At 35.0% G+C, this 25,599-nt stretch overlaps 1 protein-coding gene and 1 pseudogene across 1 annotated transcript; one reads left to right on the top strand and one right to left on the bottom strand.

The window, feature by feature from the left end:
* Window positions 1-1,983: 1,983 nt before the first annotated feature.
* Window positions 1,984-11,825, bottom strand: LOC120121396 (annotated as a pseudogene).
* Window positions 11,826-19,977: 8,152 nt separating this feature from the next.
* Window positions 19,978-21,090, top strand: LOC120121395 (TATA-binding protein-associated factor BTAF1-like). The gene is made up of 2 exons (XM_039140751.1): window positions 19,978-20,130; window positions 20,478-21,090. Exons 1-2 carry the CDS (start codon window positions 19,978-19,980, stop codon window positions 20,646-20,648), a joined length of 324 nt encoding a protein of 107 aa, XP_038996682.1. The 3' UTR covers window positions 20,649-21,090.
* The last annotated feature ends 4,509 nt before the right edge of the window (window positions 21,091-25,599 follow it).

The following is a 25,599-nucleotide window of genomic DNA, read 5'->3' as shown; positions in this document are numbered from 1 at the left end:
CCAATCAAAGTTACAAAATCTTACCTTTGCATATGTGAATCCACGACACGAAGAAGAAGCAAGAAAAGTTCCAGACACTTCTCTCTCTTTACCCCTTACTTATCCAATAAGAAAGCAAATAAAATATCATTCCTTGCAAATTACCATTTTTTCCTTGTTAAAAATCCATATTTGCTATCAAACCATATATAAAAATTTCACCATAAATCCTTGAATTTATCACATTATTCTAATTCAACCATCGAATTTAAAATTCTTACATTCTAATTACTGACCCGATAATTGGGATGTTACAAGGTAGTGTTGATACTACCAGTTGTTTTCCAAATTGCTCAAATTCCAGAATGCAAAATAGGTATCAATATCTAAGGGGGTACCGATACAACTTTACACAGTAGTATCGATACCATGAAGCATAGTATCGATATTGGTCAAGCCCAACGGTCTTTAACGGCTAGTTTATTTAAATATTACGAAGGTAGTATCGATACTCATTCAAGGAGTATCGATACTCCCTATACTGGGTAGTTTTATTTTGAATAAAATTAATCCCCAATGGCTCTAAAACATCTCCAACGGCTAGAAACGACCACAAACTCATTCCAACATGTAAAAGCAAGTTGATGACACTTGAAGAAGGTTAATGAACACCTATCCAAACAATCAAACACAAGAGAAGATTTTTTCATTCTTATTTTCCTTTCTCTTGTAAATATTAGTGTTTTAGTGAGCTCAACTTTTATAAACACATTCCTTTGAGATGTTTTCTTGTTTACATTTCTTATCCTTTGTGTAAAGAGAATTGGTTCTAGATTAGCCTTTGAAAAGTTAGGGAGTTGTGAAGGTTATCTCTTGATTCTGTAAAAAGAAAGAACAAATTAGTGAATTTGTTGAAAATCCTACGTGAGGAGCTTAGGTAGAGGATGTAGATTTGGTTGAAAAGTTGAACCACTATAAATCCTTGTGCAAATTATCTATATTTTATACTCCTTACTCCCTAAACTCAAAAAGTCAATTCACCCCATTGTGGCAAATCATTCGGTTGATCATTTAAGCTTCATTTGAAATACCAACAATTGGTATCAGCCCTAACGACTCCAAACATCCCAAACGGCTAAAAATAGCCACAAACTCATTCAAATATATAAAAACAAGTTGAGGACACTTGAATAAGGTTAATAAACACCTATCCAAGCAATCAAACACAAGAGAAGAATTTGTCATTCTTATTTTCCTTTGTCTTGTAAATATTAGTGTTTTAGTGAGTTTAACTTTTGTAAACACCTTCCTTTGAGAGGTTTTCTTGTTTACATTTCTTATCCTTTGTGTAAAGGGGATTGGTTCTAGCTTAGCCTTTGAAAAGCTAGGGAGTTGTGAATGTTATCTCTTGATCCAGTAAAAAGAAAGAACAAATTAGTGAATTTGTTAGAAAGCCTAAGTGATGACCTTAGGTAGTGGATGTAGACTTGGTTGAGAAGTCGAACCACTATAAATCCTTGTGGAAATTGTCTATATTTTTATACTCCTTACTCCCTAAACTCAAAAAACCAATTCACCCTATCTTGGCAAATCATTCGGTTAATCATTAAGCTTTATTTGAAATCCCAACAAGTTCCCTTTTGATTAAAATCTGAAAACACTTAATGGAAACTGTCTCCTTTAAGATTATGTTTTTCCTTGCTCAAGTCATAAGGAATATCAAAAGGGTTTCTTCGAGGCTACCAATTGGGTGGATCTAACCCAAGAATGGAAGGTAACCCGAGGTCACCGTAGGAAACATATGGAAGGTCGAAAAGGTTACCTCCTGAGGTTGAAATCGGTGCTAAGTTTAATGGAATATTAACACTATCTAAGTCTATTAGATTCATCTCAGCCATTAATCTCATACTTTTCTGGGCTATTCTCCTTGCCATAATTTTATCCAGTTGTAGGTTTCTTTCAACCTCTCCCTAAATCAATGAGATACTTATGATCATCCTTTGTCTATTTAATTACAGATTTATTTTCATCCACTTTATCTCCCTTTGCTCCTTCTCCCACATCATTATTATCTACCTCTTTCTTATTTTTTAATTCATCTAATTCAACACTTTCATTATTACTACTATCACAAAAACTCTCTGGGGCAGCATCCGAACCATCATGAGACAAATGAGAAGGTTGTGTAGCTTCTGAGCCTGAAAGTGGATGCAACTCGTCAAGCATCATACTTATATCTGCTAGTGAAGCATCAAGAAAGAAACTCTCAACACCATCAGAACCAGAATCCAAAGATTCAACGACGTCGTCATCTTCATCATCATCATCCTTACCACCATCACTAGCATCCTCATCACCCGCAACACGTTGCCTAGAAAATGCCAAAGAAGAATCCAGTTCATTACCCCTTGGACAATCATTTATATCGGATATGAGTTTACCATCAAACACTTCAAGATTCATATCTCCTACTTCATCTACCAAGATGTTGACTCTTCTCAGCCTCCCTCATGCTTGACACTCGTTCACTCTCTAGCATTTCCTCCCAAATTTTTGTTATCTTCTCCAACAAAGAATGACTCAACAGTCCCTCAACCTCATTAATCACCCCATTCTCACAATGAATATCCCTAGAATCCAAATCATCATTGACTAACGGTGTATAAAGAATCGAATCATCACCATCCCCAACTCCATTAACCTCAGTATCGACTAAAGTAACTTTCTCATCGTCATTCTTTACTATATCTCACCCTTTCTCTACATGTCTTTGTACAACAAAACCATCATCAGTAAAATCTCTTTCAACAACAGTTTCATCTTCAGCAGCCCTAGTTTTCAAAGGTGAAACTTCAGGAGTAACATTCTCTTATTCTTGTTCGTTCATTTCGGGTATGTTTGATGACCCGAAACTCAAAAGGATACCAAGTAAGTCGTTATTGCAAACCATAACAGACGATGCAGTAACCAAAAGGAAAACAACAATGGAAATGATGTATACAAAATAATATAAAAAAATCCAAACCAAGCAAGAATGGATGATTACAAACAAAACTACCACATATTTTAACTGACATCTACATGTATTTCCTAACTTTAACTCCAAAGTCCATTCTTTCGAGCCTCATCTCTCTCTCTCTCCTCTCTCTCTCTCTCTCTCTCTCTCTCTCTCTCTATATATATATATATATATATATATATATATATATATTTCTTCTCAATTTCCAATCTGTTTAAAAAGAAAAAAAAGAAAAGCAAATTAAAAACAAAACAAACCATCAGATCCGAATGAAGCAAATTTATCACAAAAGTTAAGTGTGAACTGACCTTAGAGCTAGAATTAAATGAAACAAGGAGCAACTAAATGAAGATCAACCCAATAGTTGAAAAAACAACAATTAAGAGTTTTTTAGTAGTGAAATTACTAAAAAAAAGAGAGAGAAATTTAAAGCAAAACTGAAAATTTCTCAATGACATAAAGAACTAAAATTTTCAAGAAAGATATAACAAACCCAACCTGATAAAACTCAGAAAACCAAGGTCTTTGAAGTTTGAGAAATTGAAACCAATGGGATTTTCAAAATGTGTTGAATACAAAGCGACCAATAGCTAAAAACAAAGAAGAAAATGGAATCCTTGTAGGGGGTCAGCTTTTCGTGCTCTTTTTCAATTTCTTTCTGGCTTACTTTTTATGCCTTAGCAAAACAGCAAAGAAGTTGTTGGCAGGGGTTTGATTCACTTTTTCTGAAATTCATTTTTTTTTTAAAAAATGAAGAAATGGTAGATTAAGGTGGCACGAAAAGAAAAGAAAGATGCAAAAAAGAATGGTCCAATTATATTATTCTTTTTTGGCTTAATGCCCAAATCATGACCTTTGTGCCGAACAAGTGCCAACTTTTTTTCTATCAGAGTGCCTAACGTTACAAACATTAACATTTTAGGTGTTTGAGCTGTCAATGTTGTTAGTTTTAACTGTTAAGTGACACGTGTAACAACTTGGTAATTTTAAATTTTATTTTTAAAAACATATTAAAAACATAATTATATTTATAAAAAACCTAACTTTTATTATATTATAAAACAACCATAAAATTCCAAATCCTAACCTTAATCCGTCGTTGCCACCCTCTTCGGCCATGACCGCCGTCGCCACCCTCTCCGGCCATGACCACTGTCGTCGACATAGTTCTTGCCATCGCCCTAGTTATATGTCGTTGTATTTGTCGTCGATTCACCATCAGAATCATATGAGATCTCAATTTTCATCCTAGGGTTCGTGGGATTTAAAACTTTGATTTGTCGCCAATCGTTTGTTAATCGTTCGTCAATCGGTCATGATTTCATAGGGATTTTGGTCGTCGCGGGGAGGGGAGGTTGGGTGGAGCTTCTTCGACGCTAAAGTACGACAGTAGGTACGGGTTTAAAGGTTGAAATGAAGGTTTTCAAAGTAGGGGTTATTTCAAAATTTATGTGTTTTCTTTTTAAAATATATATAATTTTATTTTTTAATTTTATATAAAAAATAAAAAATTAGCATAATAGTAGGCACTTATGTGTTTTTTTTAGCATTAAGCCTTTTTTTTTGTTGCTCTTTGGTCCAAAGGCTTTACCTTAACTAATCTAAACTGATACTGATCGTACACCTAACTTTTGGTGAATGAGTTTCTCTATACAAAGACTCAAACCTAAGTCGTTGTTTAAATGATACGAAGTTACTTAGTACTTCCAATCTCCGTTAGTAATTATTATTCTTTTGTTTTTCTACTGCGCAGTTAGGGTCTTTTCCCATTGATTAAATCAAATAATAGTATACTTAATCCTTGTCAAATATTTAATTTAAATCCTTTTGAAGTATTTTTATTTTATTTTAACCCTTCCTAAACTTTATAACTTAATTTGCCCAATATGTCTATATTAATATTTTTTTTACATATTCAAAAAGGCAAAACTTTCGAGATAACGTTATCGAATTTTTTATTTAAGGATATAACGTACTCCCAAGATTAAATGCTCAAATAGGGCGAATTGCACAGTGTTGGCCGTAGGTCGCCATGCCTTCCGGGTGACCTACGGCGTGGCAGCTTCCCAGCATAGGTCGCCATGCCCTCCGGGCGACCTTGTAGGTCGCCATGCACGCCAGGCGACATGGTAGGTCGCCATGCACGTTGGGCGACCTTGTCCTGCGCCTTGCTCCTCGTTGCATGCTCGCTTGCTCCCCACTGCATGCAGGCGACCTCTTCTGACGTGCATGGCGCATGCAAAGCTTCATCCTCTCGCCACAGCTCGTATAGAACACTTTTATCGTGATTTCATTGCTGCATGCATGAGGGAGACAGGTGTGAGGGAGGCAAAGCCACCTTTGTTGTGATTTCAGCAGAATCACGGAGGAATTCGAGCCATTTGCATGGCGACCTACAAGGTCGCACCGAGTGTATGGCGACCTATGATCTCGTTTGGCTTGCATGTCGACCACCAATCCATGCACTGTATAATTCACACCATTTGAACAATTATTTCTTGGACAACATTATCACGTGAATTATTTTTTTTCACAGCAATATCTCATGAGTTTTGCCATTCAAAAAAGGTGTTATAATGATTTTTTTATTTTTTTAGGTGATATTTGAATAAAATTGTCGTACAACCTTCTGACATATAATTTTGTGGTCTTATTGACAATATATCGTGCTGAGATGACTACGACATTTTGTAAAACATATATGGGTAAATATACCGTTCTTCACTCAACTTTACTCTCTCTCATATTTTGTTCACCAAACTTTTAATTTTTCTAATTTGCTCATTAAACTTTAAAAATTGTATCATTTTGTTCACTCCCCATTTTCTCTCTAACGTGGTATTTTTTATTATTATTTAATATCAAATAATTTTAAAAATAAAATAAAAATAGAAGGTGATCGAATGTCACCGCCAACCACCGCCAACCACTGTTGACCGTCGTAGATGGTGGTTGTTTGGTCCTAAATGGGATAGGTCGCTTTCGCCTAGACGACGTGAGTTCGAATCCGACCTCCATATTGTCAGAAGTTGCTATGAAGTCTACGAATTTGAGATTGAAAGTGAGGAAACCAAAATGTTTCTGTCCAAATTCAGAAGTCTTGAGACATTTTTCAGTGAAACATACACCAGATCCGGACTAAAGGGTTGAGACGAACAAACCCAACCCATTTTGGGATCGAACGACCACCATCTATGGTGGTCGACGATGGCCGAAAAGAAAATGACGTGATGACCGACGGAGAGAAAATGGAGAAGAGAAGGAAAATAGTAAATTACACCGTGAGTCATTAGGAAAAAGGGAAAATTACACTGCGAGTCATTAAACTTTACTTTATCTCATATTTTTCTCACGAAAACGATGTCGTTTTAGACTATATTTGAGTTTTTCAAAACGACATCGTTTTGATTCCTATGCCATATCGTAACACCGTTAAAAAGTTAATAACAGAGTGAAAAATTATTTAACCTGTAAAATTCAGTGAGCAAATTAAAAAAATTGAAAATTTGGTGAGCAAAATAGTGAGGAACCGTGTAATTTACTCAATATTTATTTAAAATCATTGTCTTTGTTTTCAGGTACTGCATTTTTTTAAAATATTATATACTATATATATATATATATATATATATATATATATATTTAATATGTTGTAAAAGAACCTGGTAAATATTGACAAAAGTACAAACATTCAACCCACCATTTGTAATGGGTATTTATGATCTATTCGGTCTTAATATATTTTACTAGAAATATTAATAATTTTTTAATATTTTTGGTAAAACGCTACTTAAAACATTATTTTTTTACTGAAAATGTTAATTTCGCTATCTAATTTCCGGTAGAAAGAATTACATTTTAGTTAGCGTCCAATATTAACATTTCTAGTAGAAAAAAATAATATTTTAGGTAGTGTTTTACATGAAATGTTAAACATTTTAGGTAGCACCCAATATTAACATTTCCGATAGAAAAAAATAATATTTTAGACAATATTTTACCGAAAATATTAAAAAAATATTAATATTTCCGATAACGTCTATCTTTAACGTATATTAAAACTATTGTACCAGAGACATTCTCATTTGTTATGTATTATTTTCATTCTTTAGGATAGAATATAATAATTACTAATTTATTTATTTCTGATGTCGGCCTAGCCAAAGTAGTTTCACATGTTTATTCTGTCATTTCTATTTAATTAATTAATGAACAAAGGAAAATAAAAATATTGACTTAATTCTTATATAAGAAATTAGTGCATATGTAAAACAAAATTGTGCCTTGAAATCCATTTCCCTTGTTTGCTTCGTTTGAAGTTGAAATATCATTTTAATTATTTAGTGTACTTTTGAAATTTTAATATAATTTTGTATTAATAATTCATATTTTATAATTAAATAAAAAATCAGTTAAATTTATCTCCGAACACTTTTCTATCATTTTTAATAGAGCAAACTGGGTTGAGAGGGTCGCCCTCGCCTTTACAGTACACGATCTGGATTAGTCGGTCAATAGATCGGATACTGGCGATTAATTAAAAAAAATAATAGTAAGTAAAAAAATTAATTTTTAATTTTTATCAGATTTTAATATTATTTTCATGGCTGTTTCTATCATTATTCGATAATTTTTTTCTTTTAAAAAGATCATCAAATTATTTATGATTATCTTTTCTTTCTTTCCTTGGAGTTAAAGTGCTGAAAAATCTTTTAATCTTTCTAAACTTTAATCAAATTCAACTGAAATTAAAATCATTTTTTTATTTATCATTATCAACCATCAAGTCTATATGGAACCAAACTACTCAACTCTTTTCTACTATTGAATTTAACTCGGCTACCGTTTTGTTCATCAGAAATTTAACTATTACAGTGACTGTAATTTTGAAATCTTAGGGTTTTTTTTTTATAAACATTTAACATTTCACACCAGTATTTATGTCAACATTTTCCGATGACAACAACCGTATTGAAATTAAAAATTTAATGACGATAACACAAGTTCTAAAAATTCAATAACTGTAAAACAACGCATTTAAAATAGAAATCACAAAAAAACAAAAGAAAGAAATATCAATAAAACGTTTACTAAATGATACACATATAAATAAAACAGTTATTGAAAATGAGACTATAAATACTCATCAATTTTTATATTATATATTTAATCTTTGGATGATGCATATTACTTGATGTCTGAACATAGTATATATATTTAAAACTATTTCAAGTGGATTAAATGTCGGAGTATTCAATGATTGATCCAACTTTTACGTTCGGTAGCTACTAGTTAATAACTAGTAATAATTATCTTAATTTGTTAAAGAGATTCAAACTTTAAATAAACTACATTTGGAAGTTCAAGTTCAAGCTCATCTGATGCACTTAATCCGTTGGTTACATTGAAAGATTGAAGCCAATCTCACTATCTGCATATGAAATTTGATTGCTCAAAATGTTAAAGGGAGTAAAGGAATTAACTCGAAACTAGATTTAAACGTACCATTAAGAAACTCGAAAGCGGATCGAATCTTTCCGTCAACTTGCTTGTTGTACTTGTTCCTCGACAGCTTCATCCGAAGCATTAGAATCACGGTCTAAGTCCGTCTACTCTTGTTGTTTTGATTCTGACAAACTTGATGAAGGATAAGAATATGGCGATGAACAACCGGAGCGAATGAAATTCAACCTTTCGATGTCATCCTCCTTCATCTGTTGCGCATATTCTTCGTAACTGAATCCGGCTGCGTTTCTCCCACCAAATGCAACATCCAGGATATCCAAATCAAAAATTTCTTCGACTACTGTCGTGCTCTTTGGATCATCAGAGTAGACGAATTTCATTTTCTTGTAGGTCTTAGGGTCAAGGAATGGCTTTACCATCTGCCACGGAGTTTCAATCCATTCAAACCACATAAATATCGTGTAAACCAATGAACATTCCAAAGAGAGTTTCAACTATGTTGTTATTTTCTTCTCAATTTACGCAACATGGGGATTATTAAGCACACTTTTATCTCATGTGTAAGGTCTAGCTTAGGGGTATAATTGAACTGATCCGAGTCCAAGCTATAAGAAGATCGACTTGAAATTCAAAGCTCAAAACTTGGCTTGCGTTCAATTAAGTTCCACTTTGAAAGCTTGATCTCAATTTGATATAAAGGTTGATCTATTCAAGCTTTCTTGATTAGTCTCATTTTCGATTCCCATGCTTGGCTTCAAACTCGAAAAATCAAGTTTGAATTGAAGATTCTCAAATACTAATTAAAAAAGAAAAAGATCAACCAGGCTTGTGAGCTTGTCAAGTCAAGAATTATGGTACTGAAATTCAGTTAGCTCGACAGCTCGAGCTTGATCGGACAATAACTGAGTCAAATTCAAATACCGAATGAGCTGGCAAGCACAAGCATCTCATTTACAGCTCTTGGCTTTCTAATCTTCAACGTACAGGTGCATACATAGTGGTTAGTGTACATATCATTTGAAAGATAATTATAAAACTATAGAAATATGATTATTTTGATAGAAAAACTACAAAGTTGTTGGATTTTGTTTTCAAAATGAATTTTGAAATGAAGAGTGAGAAAGTAACATCATACCGTCCAGAAAGATTCAAATATTTTTGGTGGATTATAGAGGATTCCTATACCCAGTCTCTCTGGATAGTGTTCCTGCAAGATATTAGCAGTTTCCTTTGTCACCTTAACAGATATGCTTGCCATTGTCCACCCTTGGAAATCGACAAGCCAAACCATCTGCTCTTGATCTAGGGCCATATTCATTATGGCATTTTCTATGCAATAAACTAAGTATTTGATCTGCCCCGTTGGTGAGTTTGTATTCTGAAAAGGGAGAACTTGTCCGAAGTCACGATAATCATCACGATAAAGAAAAACTAGAATAGCAACGTATGAAAAGCTAGATAATTCATTGGGCTAATACCTGGAGACCGGGTCTCATGACAAGAACAGGCCTCCCAAGTTTGTCACAGTAAATAGCTCTGTAAATTTTCCCTGTCTCGGCTTCTTGAGCAATATCTTCCTACATGCAAAAGAAAATGTTAGCCTCAGCAAGATACTGATGTATGCCAAACTTCACACTAAGAGGGAAAGTATGGCTAACAATAAGCTCAATCTCACAAGAAACCGTTAAGTATAGTAATCAAGAGATCGATTTCTGAGACAACTCTAACTTCAACCCACGGACTGAGGCAGTTGAACAGATCAAACAAACCTGTTTAAACTCTAACAATAACTTAGTAATGTGCGGTAGTGTTCGACTTTGCAGATGTTTAAGAAATTCGAAATTCATTGCAAAAATGTTCAGTTGGAAAGAATAGGATACAAACCCATTGGATTGCCTCTGGCTTGTATTGAAGTCTCCAATTCAACGTTTCTTTTAACATTTTGCTTGCCTTCTTTGTACTCCAGTTCCTTGCTTTGAGGAATCTTAATATTGAGGCTTCCGAACAAAGTTCTGGTAGTATGTCAGCTACTGGGCCAAATAGTTTCATAACATCATCAATCTGAAGTGACGGGAATCAATTAGTAGGAGAATAGTCAGTTCAATTAAAATTTTGCAATCAACCAGTTTGGTATAAATAAAGTATAAGATTATATAAATTATGTTCTTTTTATACGGGCTAGAATAAGAAACAAAATTATGGTCACAGCTTTTGAAACATCCTGATGCACTGTTTTGATTTACAGCATCATGCAAAAGACTTAAACAACGCATATTCCAACTTATATCTGACATGTACCAACCCCATCAATGTTTACATAATTATCTAGTGGCAAAAGACTTAATATGCCGTTATACAATCACCAGTTAATTTGTCAATGTTGATTGTTTGGCTTTCGCCATTATCTTATTATGATTCTGTACTCCATAAGGAAACATAAACAATGCATTGAAACTAATACTAGCATAAAAAGTCATGAATTGAGTGATTTAAGTTTTCTGTTCTGTAGTCTTTCCACATGATAAGAATATTCTGTGACATCTATAATTTGTGTTGGATGCAAGAGATGTATTCTTATTTCCGACTCAATTGTTTTTGACAACTAAGGGCAGCAACATAGCATACTCGAAAGTCGAAACACCCCCATAGAGCTCTTCATTTCCTTAAAGTACCCGTGACCGACATATTTCTAAAAATGGATATAGGGATGTGATACTCCAAAGACTCACTAGATAAATGTGACCTTAGAGTAATGTTGAACATATCTGTGTTACACATACTCATGTTCAACACTCACATCTTAGTTCAAGTAACATAGCATAGAAGTGCTACTCTGTATCTCAAATCATTTTTGAAAACTATGACCAATAACAAAGGCATGCTATGTTGATTTCATAGTGTTTTTTCTAATTGTTTTTTTTCCACCCCTTTCTTTGGAATAATAACTTGATTCGCCCAATTTTCGTTTCCATTGCTATAGAACCTGTAAAGCACAAAGATATTAGACAGCTACATGGATTGTTTCACGGTTACCTTAAAGCCTCTATCAAGAAATGATCATTAGTTCATGAAATAAAATGCATAAGAAAATTTCTTTTGCTTTCTGTTCTGAACCCTACCTGAGATAATAGCAGAAGACAAGTCCATCAATATACTAGAAGCACATGGAAGGCTTCATTTTCTTATCGATAGTAGCTAAATGTTAAAGCAAAAGTTACTCATGCAGTGACACTATTAAAACAATCCACACTATAGTCGATCTTGTTTCGAGAATTTTGCTATTAAAATGTACCTTTGCTTGTTGTTCGACAGGGGACAAAGACTTGTCGCTAGCCCCTCGTTTCAATTGTATAGATGACATTTTCGATGTTAACAAAGCTCAGCAGGTCAAAATGACAGGATAGATTAGAACCTATAACCAATGGAGTACATATTGAGAACGGTAGAATGCAGCATTCAAAAAGAGCCAAAAATCCCGAAACATATATATTCGTTTGGATTTCAAAGCTGAAAAAGGACTAGCGAATGCCATAATTGAATAATTTTTTGTAATGTAATAACAGATATCGAAGAGTAATTAATGATAATAAAAAGAAAAATAATATATTCTGAGTCGTAATATGGTAAAATTAAATTCAGTAAAATAAACAGATATTCTTTCCTTCAAGAATTGTCAAATTTGAATGATGTCAACCTTTTCGGTTATTTAATTCCAATATGAAAATTTTCAAAATTTGCCATAAAACGTTGTAACATTTGGATATCATTATGATTCTTCAACGAAAAAGGAATGGAATTTAACAGTATCCCACACAAAAATTATAGCGAAATACGATCTGATCATAAATAAATCATAGAAAACTAAAAGCTTTTGGAACCAGAAAATCACCTTTTGAAGTCCGTTCCTTAGCAAGCTTGACTTATTTGATCAATGAATTTGGCACCACAAATAATCATTACAGCACCTAAAAGAACCCACATGGAAAACAAAATGTTCAATGAATTAATGAAGAAATAAAACCCCGAAATTATATCCAATGAATCAAAACAATCTTACAGAAACCACGGAGGAAAAAATGGATGAAACAGCTGAGAAGATCAAAACCAAAGAAAAAACGTAAGAAGCTTACCTGCATGGAAAACCGGAAAATTGTTCTTATGATAAGATTTGTGATTTGCTTTTACGTTGAAGAAAAAGATTATGAATAAATAAAATTAATGAGGGGAGTAATAGCTATGGAATTTGATCAGATGACGAGGAGGTGCGGTTGGGGTGGAGTCCTACGTGGCGCACTGGCCCTTGGCTTACGGCCGAGATTCTAGTGGGCCAAGACGTTGGACCAAAGTGTGCCGTTGTACTTCTACGAGTACTGCACGTGTACGAGCTTTCCTTAAGCCATGCATGCAGTGCAATTTCAATTTCATATAATTATTGTAACATTTTGATTGCATCGTAAATATTTATACGATTAATCATAATGATTCAAGTTAAATAGAAAATCAAATATTCATGTTATCTTTGAGTGAATTCTACTTTATATTTACCTCAAATTAATAATAAAAAAATGAACGTATAACTAAGGAAGCAAATTTATAAAATTTCATAATGAAATGAATTTATAAAATTTAGGGAAGAAAATAAATTATTAATAAAATATATTTAAAAAATTAAAATATAAGAAAATTTAAAAATTTTAGGGAGAAAATACTTCCATCCACTCTCTTAATCTTCCCAGTATATTCATATTAATCATTCATTTTACTTAATATATTTGTATATTGTTGTTTTTGTTACATTTTTCATTACTTAGTTTCAATACTATTTTATACTTTATATAAATGTTAACTCTAGATTTATTTATTTAAAATTAAATAAATAAATCTTTTCATTATCTCTACTCACTTGGGTGACTTGTCAGTTGCTAGGTGTGTTGTGATTTGTATATTTACCATCTATCTGAACACCATTGTCTTTTTGCAATCAGGTTTCTTCATATCTTCATAGTAAAAATTGGGAAACGAGGGTTGCTGCTGCTCATGCCATAGGGGCTATCGCTCAAAATGTTAAGCACACTTCTCTGCCCGAGTTATTCTCCTCTGTTGGAACAAAGATGACCGGGGCTGGGATATCTGCTAATGTCAAAGATGTGGTGGTATCACCTGAGTTACACTCTAAAATTGTATCAGGTGTTTCATTTAGAAGGTTGTTTATGTGATTTACCAAATCTTTACTCTGTTTAGAAAACAATATTTCACTTGTTGTGGATTCCAGTTTGCATCTTTCCAAGTACGAGATTTTCCAAACAATATCAAGTATTCTTCTTTCACTTTGGTGCTTTAATGGCCTCAGGTGGACAGGTTAATGATCTCCATTCTGAAGGATTTTGTCTAAATATCATGCAGTATTCTTTTATTAGAATTTTTAATGCCCTTGGAAAATCCCACATGCCATACAGAAAAGTTTCTAATTATTTCTTTCGTTAATTTATTGGCAAATGTGCATCACCCTTTTTTTAGTTTGTAATATTTTCTGCGCTAATGGTAACTTTGGAATCCATTTTCAATGTAGGAGTATGATATTGCGAACGATAACTTAAAGAATCCCAAAGACAGATTGGCTCCCCAGAAACAGAATCTAAAAAGACGTCCAGGTAAGTACCTTTTTTGCTTATATTTTTAGATTTTTATCGTGTTTGATATTTGGTTCATTACTGTATGGTACTAGAAAGAAGTGTGTATAATTTATAAAAAAAAAATTGGAAAGAAGATTTGTATGAGATGAGTCCATTAGGGGAAAGCTGGAAATGTTGTTAGGAGATCAAAATTTTGGGCTACTCGTAAGGTTGAGATGACTGTTTTTTAATTCTTCTATACCTTGGTGAGGGTTTATAAAGAACTACTGGATTGCCATTTTTTTCCATTTATGATCTTTAGGTTCAAAATATATAATATATACCTCTCAAACCAAATATTTGGGTTTTGGTTTGGTGTCATTCAAGTATGACTGGTGGACATACATGTCAGAAAAGCGTTTTGACATTGTGAAAGCTTTCAATTCTGATCCAACTATAGATGTCCTGCTGCTTACAACACATGGTAAGATTTTCTTTTTGCTGACAGAATTTCTTTTATGATGTTTTACTTAATTATCGGCTCTGTTTCGCTGTTGGTGGGCTTGGTCTGAACTTGACTTCTGCTGAAACCCTCGTCTTTATGGAACACGATTGGAATCCAATGCGTGATCATCAGGTAACTTAAATACTACATATTTTCGTATAGAATCTGTGATGATCCAGTGAAATTAATTCCTCAACTAGTGTTCTCCAATAACATTTCTACAAATTTATATTGAAAGATGAGACATTCTGGTTTTGTAATTGTTTTCTTTTGATTATACTTTTAGCTACATCCCATCTTTCTTCGTATAATATGTTGTCAATATAATTATTTCGCAATAAATATGGATGCATTCACCCCATATTTACTGTCTTAGAGTATTTTACCTTTTGTTTAGGCTTGTTAACAAACAGTAAAACAGAAATGATTCTTCTTCATTGCTCAACTGCAATACTACAATATGCTATTTATAAGACTTTGCATACAATCATCATTCTAGAATAATCTAACAAACTTGACAGCTCACCATAACAGCTCATCAATACTAATTGCGTATGATAACAACCTACCCCTAATTCATGCAACGTAGGTGACTCATCTAGGTGACTTATCTTCATTGCTATTTATAGCTGCAACATCCTTCCAACTTCTCTGTTCTCCATCATCTTTATGATATTCATGGCTGCAACATTCTCCCAACTTTCACAATGCTTCTTCACCAATGACTTGATTTTTTCCCGAAACAAAGCAAAGGTTGAATTTGCTAATGGTTTTGTCAATCCATCAGCAAGTTGATGACATGCAGGAACATAGTTTACACTTAGTTCCTTATTTGCTACCTTCTCTCTCACAAAGCACATATCCAGTTCTACATGCTTTGATTTAGCATGAAATACATGATTGACACTCATCGCTACTTCACTAGTATTATCACTCCATATAACAGGAACATCTTCTTGTTTTTCACCCATGTCTCGCAATAAAGATTGAATCCAAACTACTTCAGCAACCGTGTCTGCAATACTTCGATATTCTGCTTCTGTGGTAGAACGTGCCATCGTTTTTTGTTTCTTTGAGCTCCATGAAACTAAATTTTTACCAAGAAAGACACATTGGCCTGATATTAATCTACGGTCATCCGGATTGCTTGCCCAATCAGCATTAGCAAAAGCAACAATATCATTTGTTGAGCTATTAGCAAGGAAAACAATACCATAGTTAATTGTTCCAGCCAAATACCGAAGTATTCGTTTAACAACTATCCAATGTTCTTCACATGGATTGTGCATATATTGAGCTACACGATGTACACTGAATACAATGTCTGGCCTGGTGTGAGTGAGATACAATAAGCCACCAACAATACTCCGAAACTGCTTACCATCACTAAGGGGTCCACCTGCATTCTTCTTAAGTTTTGATGATAAGATCATTGGAGTAGGAACTGCTTTAGTTCCTGTCATGGTTGATATTTCTAGAAGCTCCTTAATAAACTTTTGTTGTTTTAATACAAGCTTATCAGTATATCTTGTAACTTCAATGCCCAGAAAATAGCTTAAAGAACCAAGATCTTTAAGTGAGAATTTCTTACCTAGTTGTTGAACAACTGACTCAATAGCAGAAAATGAATTCCCAATGATGACAATATCATCAACATAAACAAGCATGAACACTCGGCTTTCATTCATACATTGTACAAATAATGAAGCATCAGCAGCTGATTCTTGAAAGTGAAAATCAAGAAGAACCCTACGCAGTGTTCCATACCACATACGAGGGGCATGCTTTAGACAATATAATGCCTTTTTCAAACGAAAAACTAATACTTCTCCATTAACAACATTCTGTTCAAAGCCAGGGGGTTGAGTCATAAACACCTCATTACCAAGATCACCATTTAAAAACGCGTTGTTGATATCCACATGTCGCAGAGGCCATCCATGAGCAGTAGTAATAGAAAAAACCACATTGATTGTAGCAGTTTTTACTACGGGGCTGAAGGTGTTATCAAAATCACAACCAGGTGTTTGGGAAAAACCTTTAGCTACTAAATGAGCTTTGTGCCGAGCTATTGTTCCATCCACATATCGCTTGGTTTTAAATAACCGCTTACAACCTACAGTAGATCGACCAGGAGGTAGAGGTTCAAGCATCCAAGTGTTGTTTCGAACCAATGCATTATACTCATCAAGAACAGCTTGCTTCCATTCAACTGAATGCAAAGCTTCATAAACTGATGTTGGTTCATTGGCAGAATTAATATGGTCAGATGTAGAGAAAAAAACCTTTGGCTTAAAAATACCCATCTTGTTGCGTGTTATCATCGGGTGAGCATTTTGAATTAGCGGAGAATTAGAAGCCAAAACAGTGTGAGTATTACTATTCTCATCTTTAACAGGATATGATGCATCGGGTACAGTAACAGTGTCACTCTAACTAGGTGTAGTAGGGCTACTTTGAGATTGATACTCAGAGGAGGATGAAACAGGTGCTTTGCCAAGACGATTAGCACCTGGAATAACAAGCAGGGAACTGCTCGAACTTGAAGGATTCTGCGATGTATCGCTTTTTATTTCGATATCCGCATATGGAAACACATATTCATCAAAATTTACATGTCGAGAAATAAACACCCTGCCATCTTTTGCCAAACATTGATAGCCTCGGTGCTGAGGACTATAGCCAAGAAAAATGCATGGTTCAGACTTGAAAGTAAGTTTAGTAGAGTGAAATGGTCGCGTATATGGAAAACAGCGATAGCCAAATACACGTAAGTGAGCATATCCAGGCTTCTTCCCAAATAATCGTTCAAATGGAGAGACACCATTAAGAACCTTAGTTGGAAGTCTATTGATCAAATGAACAGCAGTGACAACAGCATAGGACCAAAACTTCATTGGTAAAGAAGCACGAGCTAACAAGGTAAGGGCCATTTCAATAATATTATGGTGTTTCCTTTCAACAACACCATTTTGCTAGGAAGTGTGAGGACAAGTAAGCCGATGTTGAATGCCCTCTTGAGAAAGATGATTAGTGAATGGACGATATTCCACGCCCCAATCACTCTGAATAGCAAGTAGCCACAAACTGTGTATGAACAAGTTGTTTGAACAACTTAAAACAGTGCAGTGCTTGACCCTTATCTCGGAGTAAATACAACCAAGTATGTCTTGAATATGCATCAACAAATGCAATGTAGTACTTAAATCCATTGGATGGAGTGGGTGCAGGGCCCCATAGATCAGTAAAAACCAATTGAAATGGTCGATCATAGATCGTAAGAGATTTTGGAAACGATAAAGCATGTTATTTTCCCATTTGACAAGCAACACATAAGGAATGAGGAGTTTTATTTAAACCAAAGATATTAACATCAATACATGTATTACTCAAGTCTATCAAAATAGCATAAGAGGGATGACCAAGACAATCATGCCATGTATTGTAATCAACGCCTACTCCGTTCGAAACAAACACTTTTGGACTAGGACCTTCACGCAATGGAGCACTAGACTGAAATTCATATAAACCATTAACCTCCTTCCCTCGCAACAAAACAGCACCAGAATCTTCAACACCCACCACACAATCTCGAGCATGAAATTCCAAGAAGACACGATTGTCTCTAGCAAGCTTTAACACCGACACAAGATTTTTAGTTATAGAAGGAACATGAAGCACATCAAATAATGTCAAAGAATGAGAGGAGGTGGGTATTGAAGAATAACCAGTTTTCGAAATTTGAAGAAATTTACCATTCCCAATCATTAACTTACCATGACCAACATAATCTGCTTCATCAGCAACAATAGTCTCATCAGCAGTGACATGGTGCGTAGCACCTGAGTCAATAAACCAAGTGTCTGAGTCAGTACTCAGAGATCCACGACCCCGTCCAGCAGGTCTAGGAGAATGCACAAAAGTCTTATTGGTGCATCCACATTCACGAGTGTCCTTGTAATGACACATATTGGATGATGGAGACTGATCAGTCGAGCGATCTTTGCGGCTTTAAAAGGAAACACCCTTGAAGGTTTTATCAAACCTATACCAACAATGGTCAACTAGATGACCAATTTTACCACACAGTTGGCACTGAAGTCTAGAGCGACCTCGACCGCGACCAGGATTAACGTTTTGAGTTCGACCATAGCTTCTGAAAGTGGAATGCGTATCCAGTTGATCATCATTCATGGACTGAAGGGAAACACGAGCAAGATTAGCACTCATATGAACAATATCATAATGATCAAATTTTTTTTGTTGAGTTTCAGCATCGATCAAAACTGAAACGACTCTTTCAAGTGTAAATGGCTCTTGGCTGGCAGTGATAACTGCAATGAATGGAAGGTATTCTAGTGGAAGACCATTAAGTAAGGTGGCAATCTTCTCAAATTTAGAAATGGGACTTCCACAAGCATCCAAAGCATCAGTTACTTCTTTAACTTGATAAATGTAAGCTCGCATTCCCAGATCGCCTTTCTTGATTGTCTTTAGCTTGTAATGGAGATTCATAAGCGTGGTGGTAGACTTGCTGGCAAAGAATCGATTCACAGTTTTCCAAACATCAGCGGCAGTCTCAGCTCCAACAAGTTGAGGAAGTAAGGAAGGGTTGATGGCGGAGAGCAACCAAGACGCCAAGGCACTATCTTGGGCTATGAACACTTCATATTCTTCATTCTGAACTTTCAGCCCATCATCCCCAAGAATCGTAGCAGATGGAGGCTGGAGAGCACCGGTGAGAAGCTTCTCAAGCCTATGACTCCTTACTGCTAAGAGAACCTGCTGCTTCCAGAGTAAAAAATTGAATTCGTCAAGAACAATGCTAATCTTTTTGTTGGTAAAGACCTTACCACTGAGAGATTCAGAGGAGCCACCGGTGGAGTCAGCAGAAGGAGTGGCCATCAGGGAAAAAAACTAAATTCCCACAGATTCCCGAGTACAAGCGACTGATACCATGTTAACAAACAGTAAAACAGAAATTAAAAATAGAAATGATTCTTCTTCATTGCTCTACTGCAATACTACAATATGCTATTTATAAGACTTTGCATACAATCATCATTCTAGAATAATCTAACAAACTTGACAGCTCACCATAACAACTCATCAATACTAACTGCGTATGATAACAGCCTGCCCCTAATTCATGCAACGTAGGTGACTCATCTAGGTGACTTATCTTCATTGTTATTTATAGCTGCAACATCCTTCCAACTTCTTTGTTCTCCATGTCTTTCTGATATTCATGGCTGCAACAAGGCTCTGCTGACTTCCTTTTTCATGTTCAGTAATGACCTCCGAAGTTCTACTTTGTATCTTATATGCTCTTTCAGGCAATGGACAGAGCCCATAGATTGGGCCAACTTAAATTTGTGAATGTCAACCGGCTTATCATGCGAGGGACCCTAGAGGAAAAAGTTATGAGCCTTCAGAGGTTCAAACTATCGGTTGCCACTGCTGTTGTCAATGCCGAGGATGCCAGTTTGAAAACCATGAATGCTGACCAGTTGCTCGATCTATTTGCCTCTGCTGAAACATCTAAAAAAGTATTTTTATTTCGAACTTCATCATTTTTTGTTCCTTAATCGGTTTTTGTTTTCTTTTTTCAATGTTTGAGTATGGTGGTCTCGTGTTCTTCTCAAGATACAAAAATGAAAGAAATCCATTGAATTTCCATGTTCCTTCCCTACATTACTTCAACTCTTCATTTTATCAAAATAGAGGTTTATTTGGACATGAGAATGACCCTCTGAAAACATGATGAAACTTCGAATGGATTAAACATGTTTATGTCTAGACGTTATGTATTTGACACTTACATTCGAGTACAAGTAATGTAGCTCATCTTTTCAGTTCTTCTGAGAAGAGAGATACCAATGTATTTCGTTTGCAGGGAGCTAGTTCTTCAAAACGTGCAGAGAGCGGTATTGACGGAGACCCTAAATTAATGGGTACGGAGAAGGGATTAAAAGCCATTCTTGGTGGTTTGGAGGAGCTTTGGGATCAATCACAATATACAGAGGAATACAATTTGAACCAGTTTTTAGCTAAACTTAATGGCTGAGATCAAGCTGTTCAAAGACAAACTTCAAATGGTCGAGAGATCATTCCCGGATGACCACTCGGGTTTTTGGATCACGGCATGCTAGATTTTGATTCCTGCCAGTTAGTACTGAAGCTAATCGACGGAAGCCAGCTGCTCATCTGTAAAAGAAAATGTATATATCTAATTTAGGACCCTAATTTTGGTAAATTTTAGGTTTAGCTTTCAATTTTTGAAATATATTCACCCAAAATTTGGGATGTTATTGCCAAAATTTTGTCTATCCCGAAGTTTGCACAAGTGAGACGGGGGAGAGAAGGAAGAAAAGAACGAAGGCTGGTTTTGAAGTGGTTGGTCCCAAGTCCGGAGATCAGAGTTTGAGTTGGTCGGAAATTACAGGTAGAGAGTTGTAAAGCCGATTATTGTATATAACTTTCTTTTCTCATAAATCTATAGATTTGTCATAGCGCAAAAAGTTTCAATCCCTAAGCGACAATATATATATATATATATGAATGAACATGAATCGTCTGTTAGAAACCTTTTGGTATATATGAAGTTTAGATTAAATGACGGACGAGAGAGAGGTATTAAATAATGGTAATGTCTTCACATTTTCTAGTCACGGGCGAGGGGTGACGGATCATATTCAATGTGATTTTGCTCCTCAAATCGAGCTTTGTTCTTTTCGGCGGTCGGTTAATTTTATTGTTTGTTCTTTTGGTTTGTTTTTTTATTAATTTGGGTAAGTACAAGATAGTATATATTCAAATATAATTCTCAATTCTTTTAAGATTAAACGCTCACATTCTAATATTTATAGTGATCGAGCCCGATACCTTAAGGAATAACATTAATTTATTTACCGTTGAGGTCAATTGATTCGTGTTTTCTTTTGCTATTTGGATGTCATGCACATCAACATTTGTATTTTTGACTTCAAAGTCCAAAGGGGAAGAAACAACAAGGTAACTGCATGAAACAAGGTACGTTCAATTTTCCAATCTAATTTAATAAATGGTCATATACAAACCGTACTTCATAAATCAACCGAGGGGGGGGGGATTGTAGAGTAGGGTGGGCAGAAACGTGTTTAAGGTACCAAGGTGGTCGTGGTTTATGGAAGAATCCACAGCCTCAAAGGAGGGGGGGAAATACGGTACAAAATTCCTAGTTAAACAATATATCTTCTTAGAATCATTTTAATGTAATTTAAACTCATTATGTTTTAAAATTATTCATATCATTTATCCACTTTAATAGATATCATTCTCTACAAAAAAATTGTTTTAAAAATATATATTTCAATGAACTTTATTTTCTATAACTCAATAAGGGCATAATTTATTAAATATTAATCGTAGGACACATGTGATAGTTACTCATTTCATCATTCAATAATGAGGTTGGAGTTCAATCTTCATATACAATAAAGAATCAATCATTACTACTGATTCATGATGAATATCTTATTTTTATAAAAACAAAACTATATTATTTTATGAATTTGATGTAACATTTAAAATTTAAAAAGCAAATAGATGTAACATTTGTTATCGTTATAAAATGATTTATAAAAGTAATTTTTGTTTTTGATATCTATCAAATTTTTTTATATTATATGAGATTTTAAAAAATTTAAATATATAGAATGAATTAATTTATATTTTTAACCAAATTAGATTAATTAAATGAACATTTAAACTTTTAGTATTTGAGGTTTAGATCTACAATGGTAAATTAAAAAAGAGAAAGTCAATAATCATTTGAAAAAAAACTAAGTTTGATGCATCTAACCTCATATTAATTAGGGGTGGATGCACTCAGCCTCCATAAAGGTGAAATGCATCCTATTATTTTAGAAAAATTATTAAATTTAGTTTAATGTGTTAAAGAAAAAAATAAAAAAAATTTACATACCTATTATTTAAAATAAAATTAAAATTTTAGATCATCATTCTTAAATTTCTAGATCGGTCACTACCTCGTATGTTATAAAACTTTAATAGCGGCTAACTACTTGACTTACAATTTCATCCAACATTTTACTAAAACCACTTTATTTTCGTGTTGGGTTGGATTAGATTTAGTAATTTTGAATGTCAGTAATATAAAATGTATAATTAATAGGTCTATAAACGAAACGAACGAACACAAATGAGAGTATGTTCATGTTCGTTCGTTTAGTTTTAACTGAACAAACGAATGAAAATGAACAACTAAATGAATGGAATTTCTTATTTGTGTTCATTCATTAAAAAAATTAGCTTGTTCGTGTTCGTTTATGTCCGTATGTTAAAATGATAAACAAACACAAACGAACGAACATAAATGAACACAAACGAAAGAACATAAATGAATATAAATGAATGAACATAAAATTAATTGGGTTTATATTTTATAAGATTTTTTTATTTCCAAATAGTTTTAGGATTTATATTGTTTTTAATTGATTTGAGATTATTTTTATTTAGGTTACAAATTTATTGAATTTAAAAATATTAATGGGTTTAAGGTTGAAATTTATTAAGTATTAATATTTCAAAACGGATATGGATAACATAAACAAACAAATACAAACGAGTGAACATAAACAAATGAGTTACCGAACGTTTATGAACGTAAATGAACGAACAAGACTTTTGTTCATGTTTGTTTATTTAATTAAACGAACATAAAATTTTGTTCATATTCATTCATTTAAATAAATAAACGAACATAAACTACCTTCTTGTCAAACGGTTCACAAATGAATCGTTGAATGATCGGTTATTTTACATGCATAATAATTAATATGAAAATAATGATTCAATGTAGTTAGATACAATTATAACGTGCAGCGTACTCTTGCTTAGATTTTTATTATATTTAATAATATACATATTATGATAATGGTAATTTATATTTTTTGTGTTCATGAATGAGACAAAAATTGAAATAAATAAATAAATAAGAGTTGCTTTTGTCACGAGCTAGAAACTTGGGTCCGAGACATTGGTGTAAGCGTCCGACAAAGAGGTTCAATATGGAGTATCGGACTTACCGTGACCACCAGACTTATCCCATTCTTGGAGAATGCTTAGCAAGTCCGTGAAAGATCTATTACGAGGTGTCCGAGAGAAGCGACGAGGGCGATGAGGTTAATTCTATCAAGGCTCGTGGATTCGAACTAAGACATGTGAGCAGATATCTGTAAGAGAATTATACAGACTATTGGGCTTGCCCAGAACCATCAGATCTGGCCCATTCCTTGGAGGATTCTAGAAGGATAAGGTTAGGTGAGATTGCCTTAAATTAAGGGAGGTGGGTTAGGTGGGAATCAATCCTAGCCTTTCATGTAAAACGATATTGGCCATCGATTGAGAGGGAGCTCTCCTATAAATAGAGAGCTCTCCTCCTCATTTGTAATCACCCATTCCATTATTCTCTTTGTGAGAGAGTAATATAGCTCTAAGGCATTTTCTCTATTCTTTCTGAGTTCTTTAGTTCTTTGTTCTTGTTGCCTATCTTGGTGGCCATGAGTAGCCACCTTCGTGTTTGCACTTCCACATAATAATCTGACTTTGTGGCTTGGAGTAGCCACGTTGGTGTTAAAGCTTCTGCAATCCGAAGCCTTGAGGGCTTGGTTCCAACCTTTGTGAGTTTGCACGCTCACTAGGCTTAGGTAAGGCTTACTTAGTTGCAAAGAAGACCGAGGAGCGTCAAGAAGCGTCTAAGGCCTCACGATCCGTCAGACCTTGACTCTGATATTCCGACGATTTGAGGCGTCGAAGTTCTGAGGGCGTGACAAGTGGTATTAGAGCGAGTCATTGTAGGCAAGCAACGATCGTTTCGACCGTGTTTTGGTGGAAGGTGCGAAACCGGGTAAGTTTATTTTACTTACTTTCAATCAATTTACTTTGATAATTGAGATGAGGCACAAGAGAAAAGGAGTTTCCGCAAGCAAAGGCAAGGAGTGCCATGGTGGGAAACGGGAAGAGAGTCCGTTGGGCTCAAGAGCATCGTCGGTGTCCAAGCATAAGGATGTCGTGATGAGTTTGCAATGAATGCTCGAAGCAACAATAACACGTCAAGATAAGCCAGTTCTCGAGGTAGAGAGGCTCAAGGGTGACGCTGAAGGCATGTCCGAGGGAGATGACAAGTTCTCTCATGAAGACAAGAAGAAGAACTATCATTGTACGAGAAATGGGCCTATTGGATGGAATGTATTGCTGACCACACAGAAAGGCTCATTAATCTAGAGTATATCTCAACTTCGTGGGAACAACGGGTCGGTTGACTTGAACAAGCCGAGGATGAGGCTAACCAGGCTCAAGATGTTGTGGAGTCTCGCCTTGATAGATTGGAGTCCATGGAGGGTAGATTCAAGGTCGAGACGCAACGAGTTCTAAACGAGTTCGAGACAGTTCGAGGGAGTAATGCCTAAGAAGCCGAGGTAACAGCTTTGAGGAATGAGGTGGATGAGCTCAAGAGGGAGCTACTCATATACAAGGGAGCAATGAGTGAATGGGGTGCGCTCAAGACCTTCTTGGAATGACTCATACCAGGGGCTGATGTCAAGCCAAGTAGCAATGTATCGTCCAGGCACATGCCCAAGGATAGTGGCAATGATGGGGGAGACCGGGAAAAGGTGCAGCGGGGAGATGGTATAGAAAGCTCTTCGAGTGGCCAAGTTGAGCCATCGACTGTTCGTAGCCAAGGAAAGCCATCGGGAAAGAATGACAAGGCTAAGTCCGGTGCAAAGAAGAAGGCGAGCAAAGAAAAGCTGAAGTGTTATTTTTGTGATGGTCCTCACATGATTAGAGGATGTCCCGAGAAGCATCGCCTCACAACCATCCTGAAGGTGATGGGAGAAAGAGAAGTAGCATGAATTGGCGGAGGCACAAGTAAAGCTGGCAAGTATATAAAAAGACTTGGTCTGATTGAAGGGATCAATGTGGCCAAGCAAGAATCGAGACGAGGTAAGGTTGTT

Source organism: Hibiscus syriacus, unplaced genomic scaffold, assembly GCF_006381635.1.
Source record: "Hibiscus syriacus cultivar Baekdansim isolate YM2019G1 unplaced genomic scaffold, ASM638163v2 tig00110372_pilon, whole genome shotgun sequence".
NCBI lineage: Eukaryota > Viridiplantae > Streptophyta > Magnoliopsida > Malvales > Malvaceae > Hibiscus > Hibiscus syriacus.
This window is presented reverse-complemented; position numbering and strand designations above follow the sequence as displayed.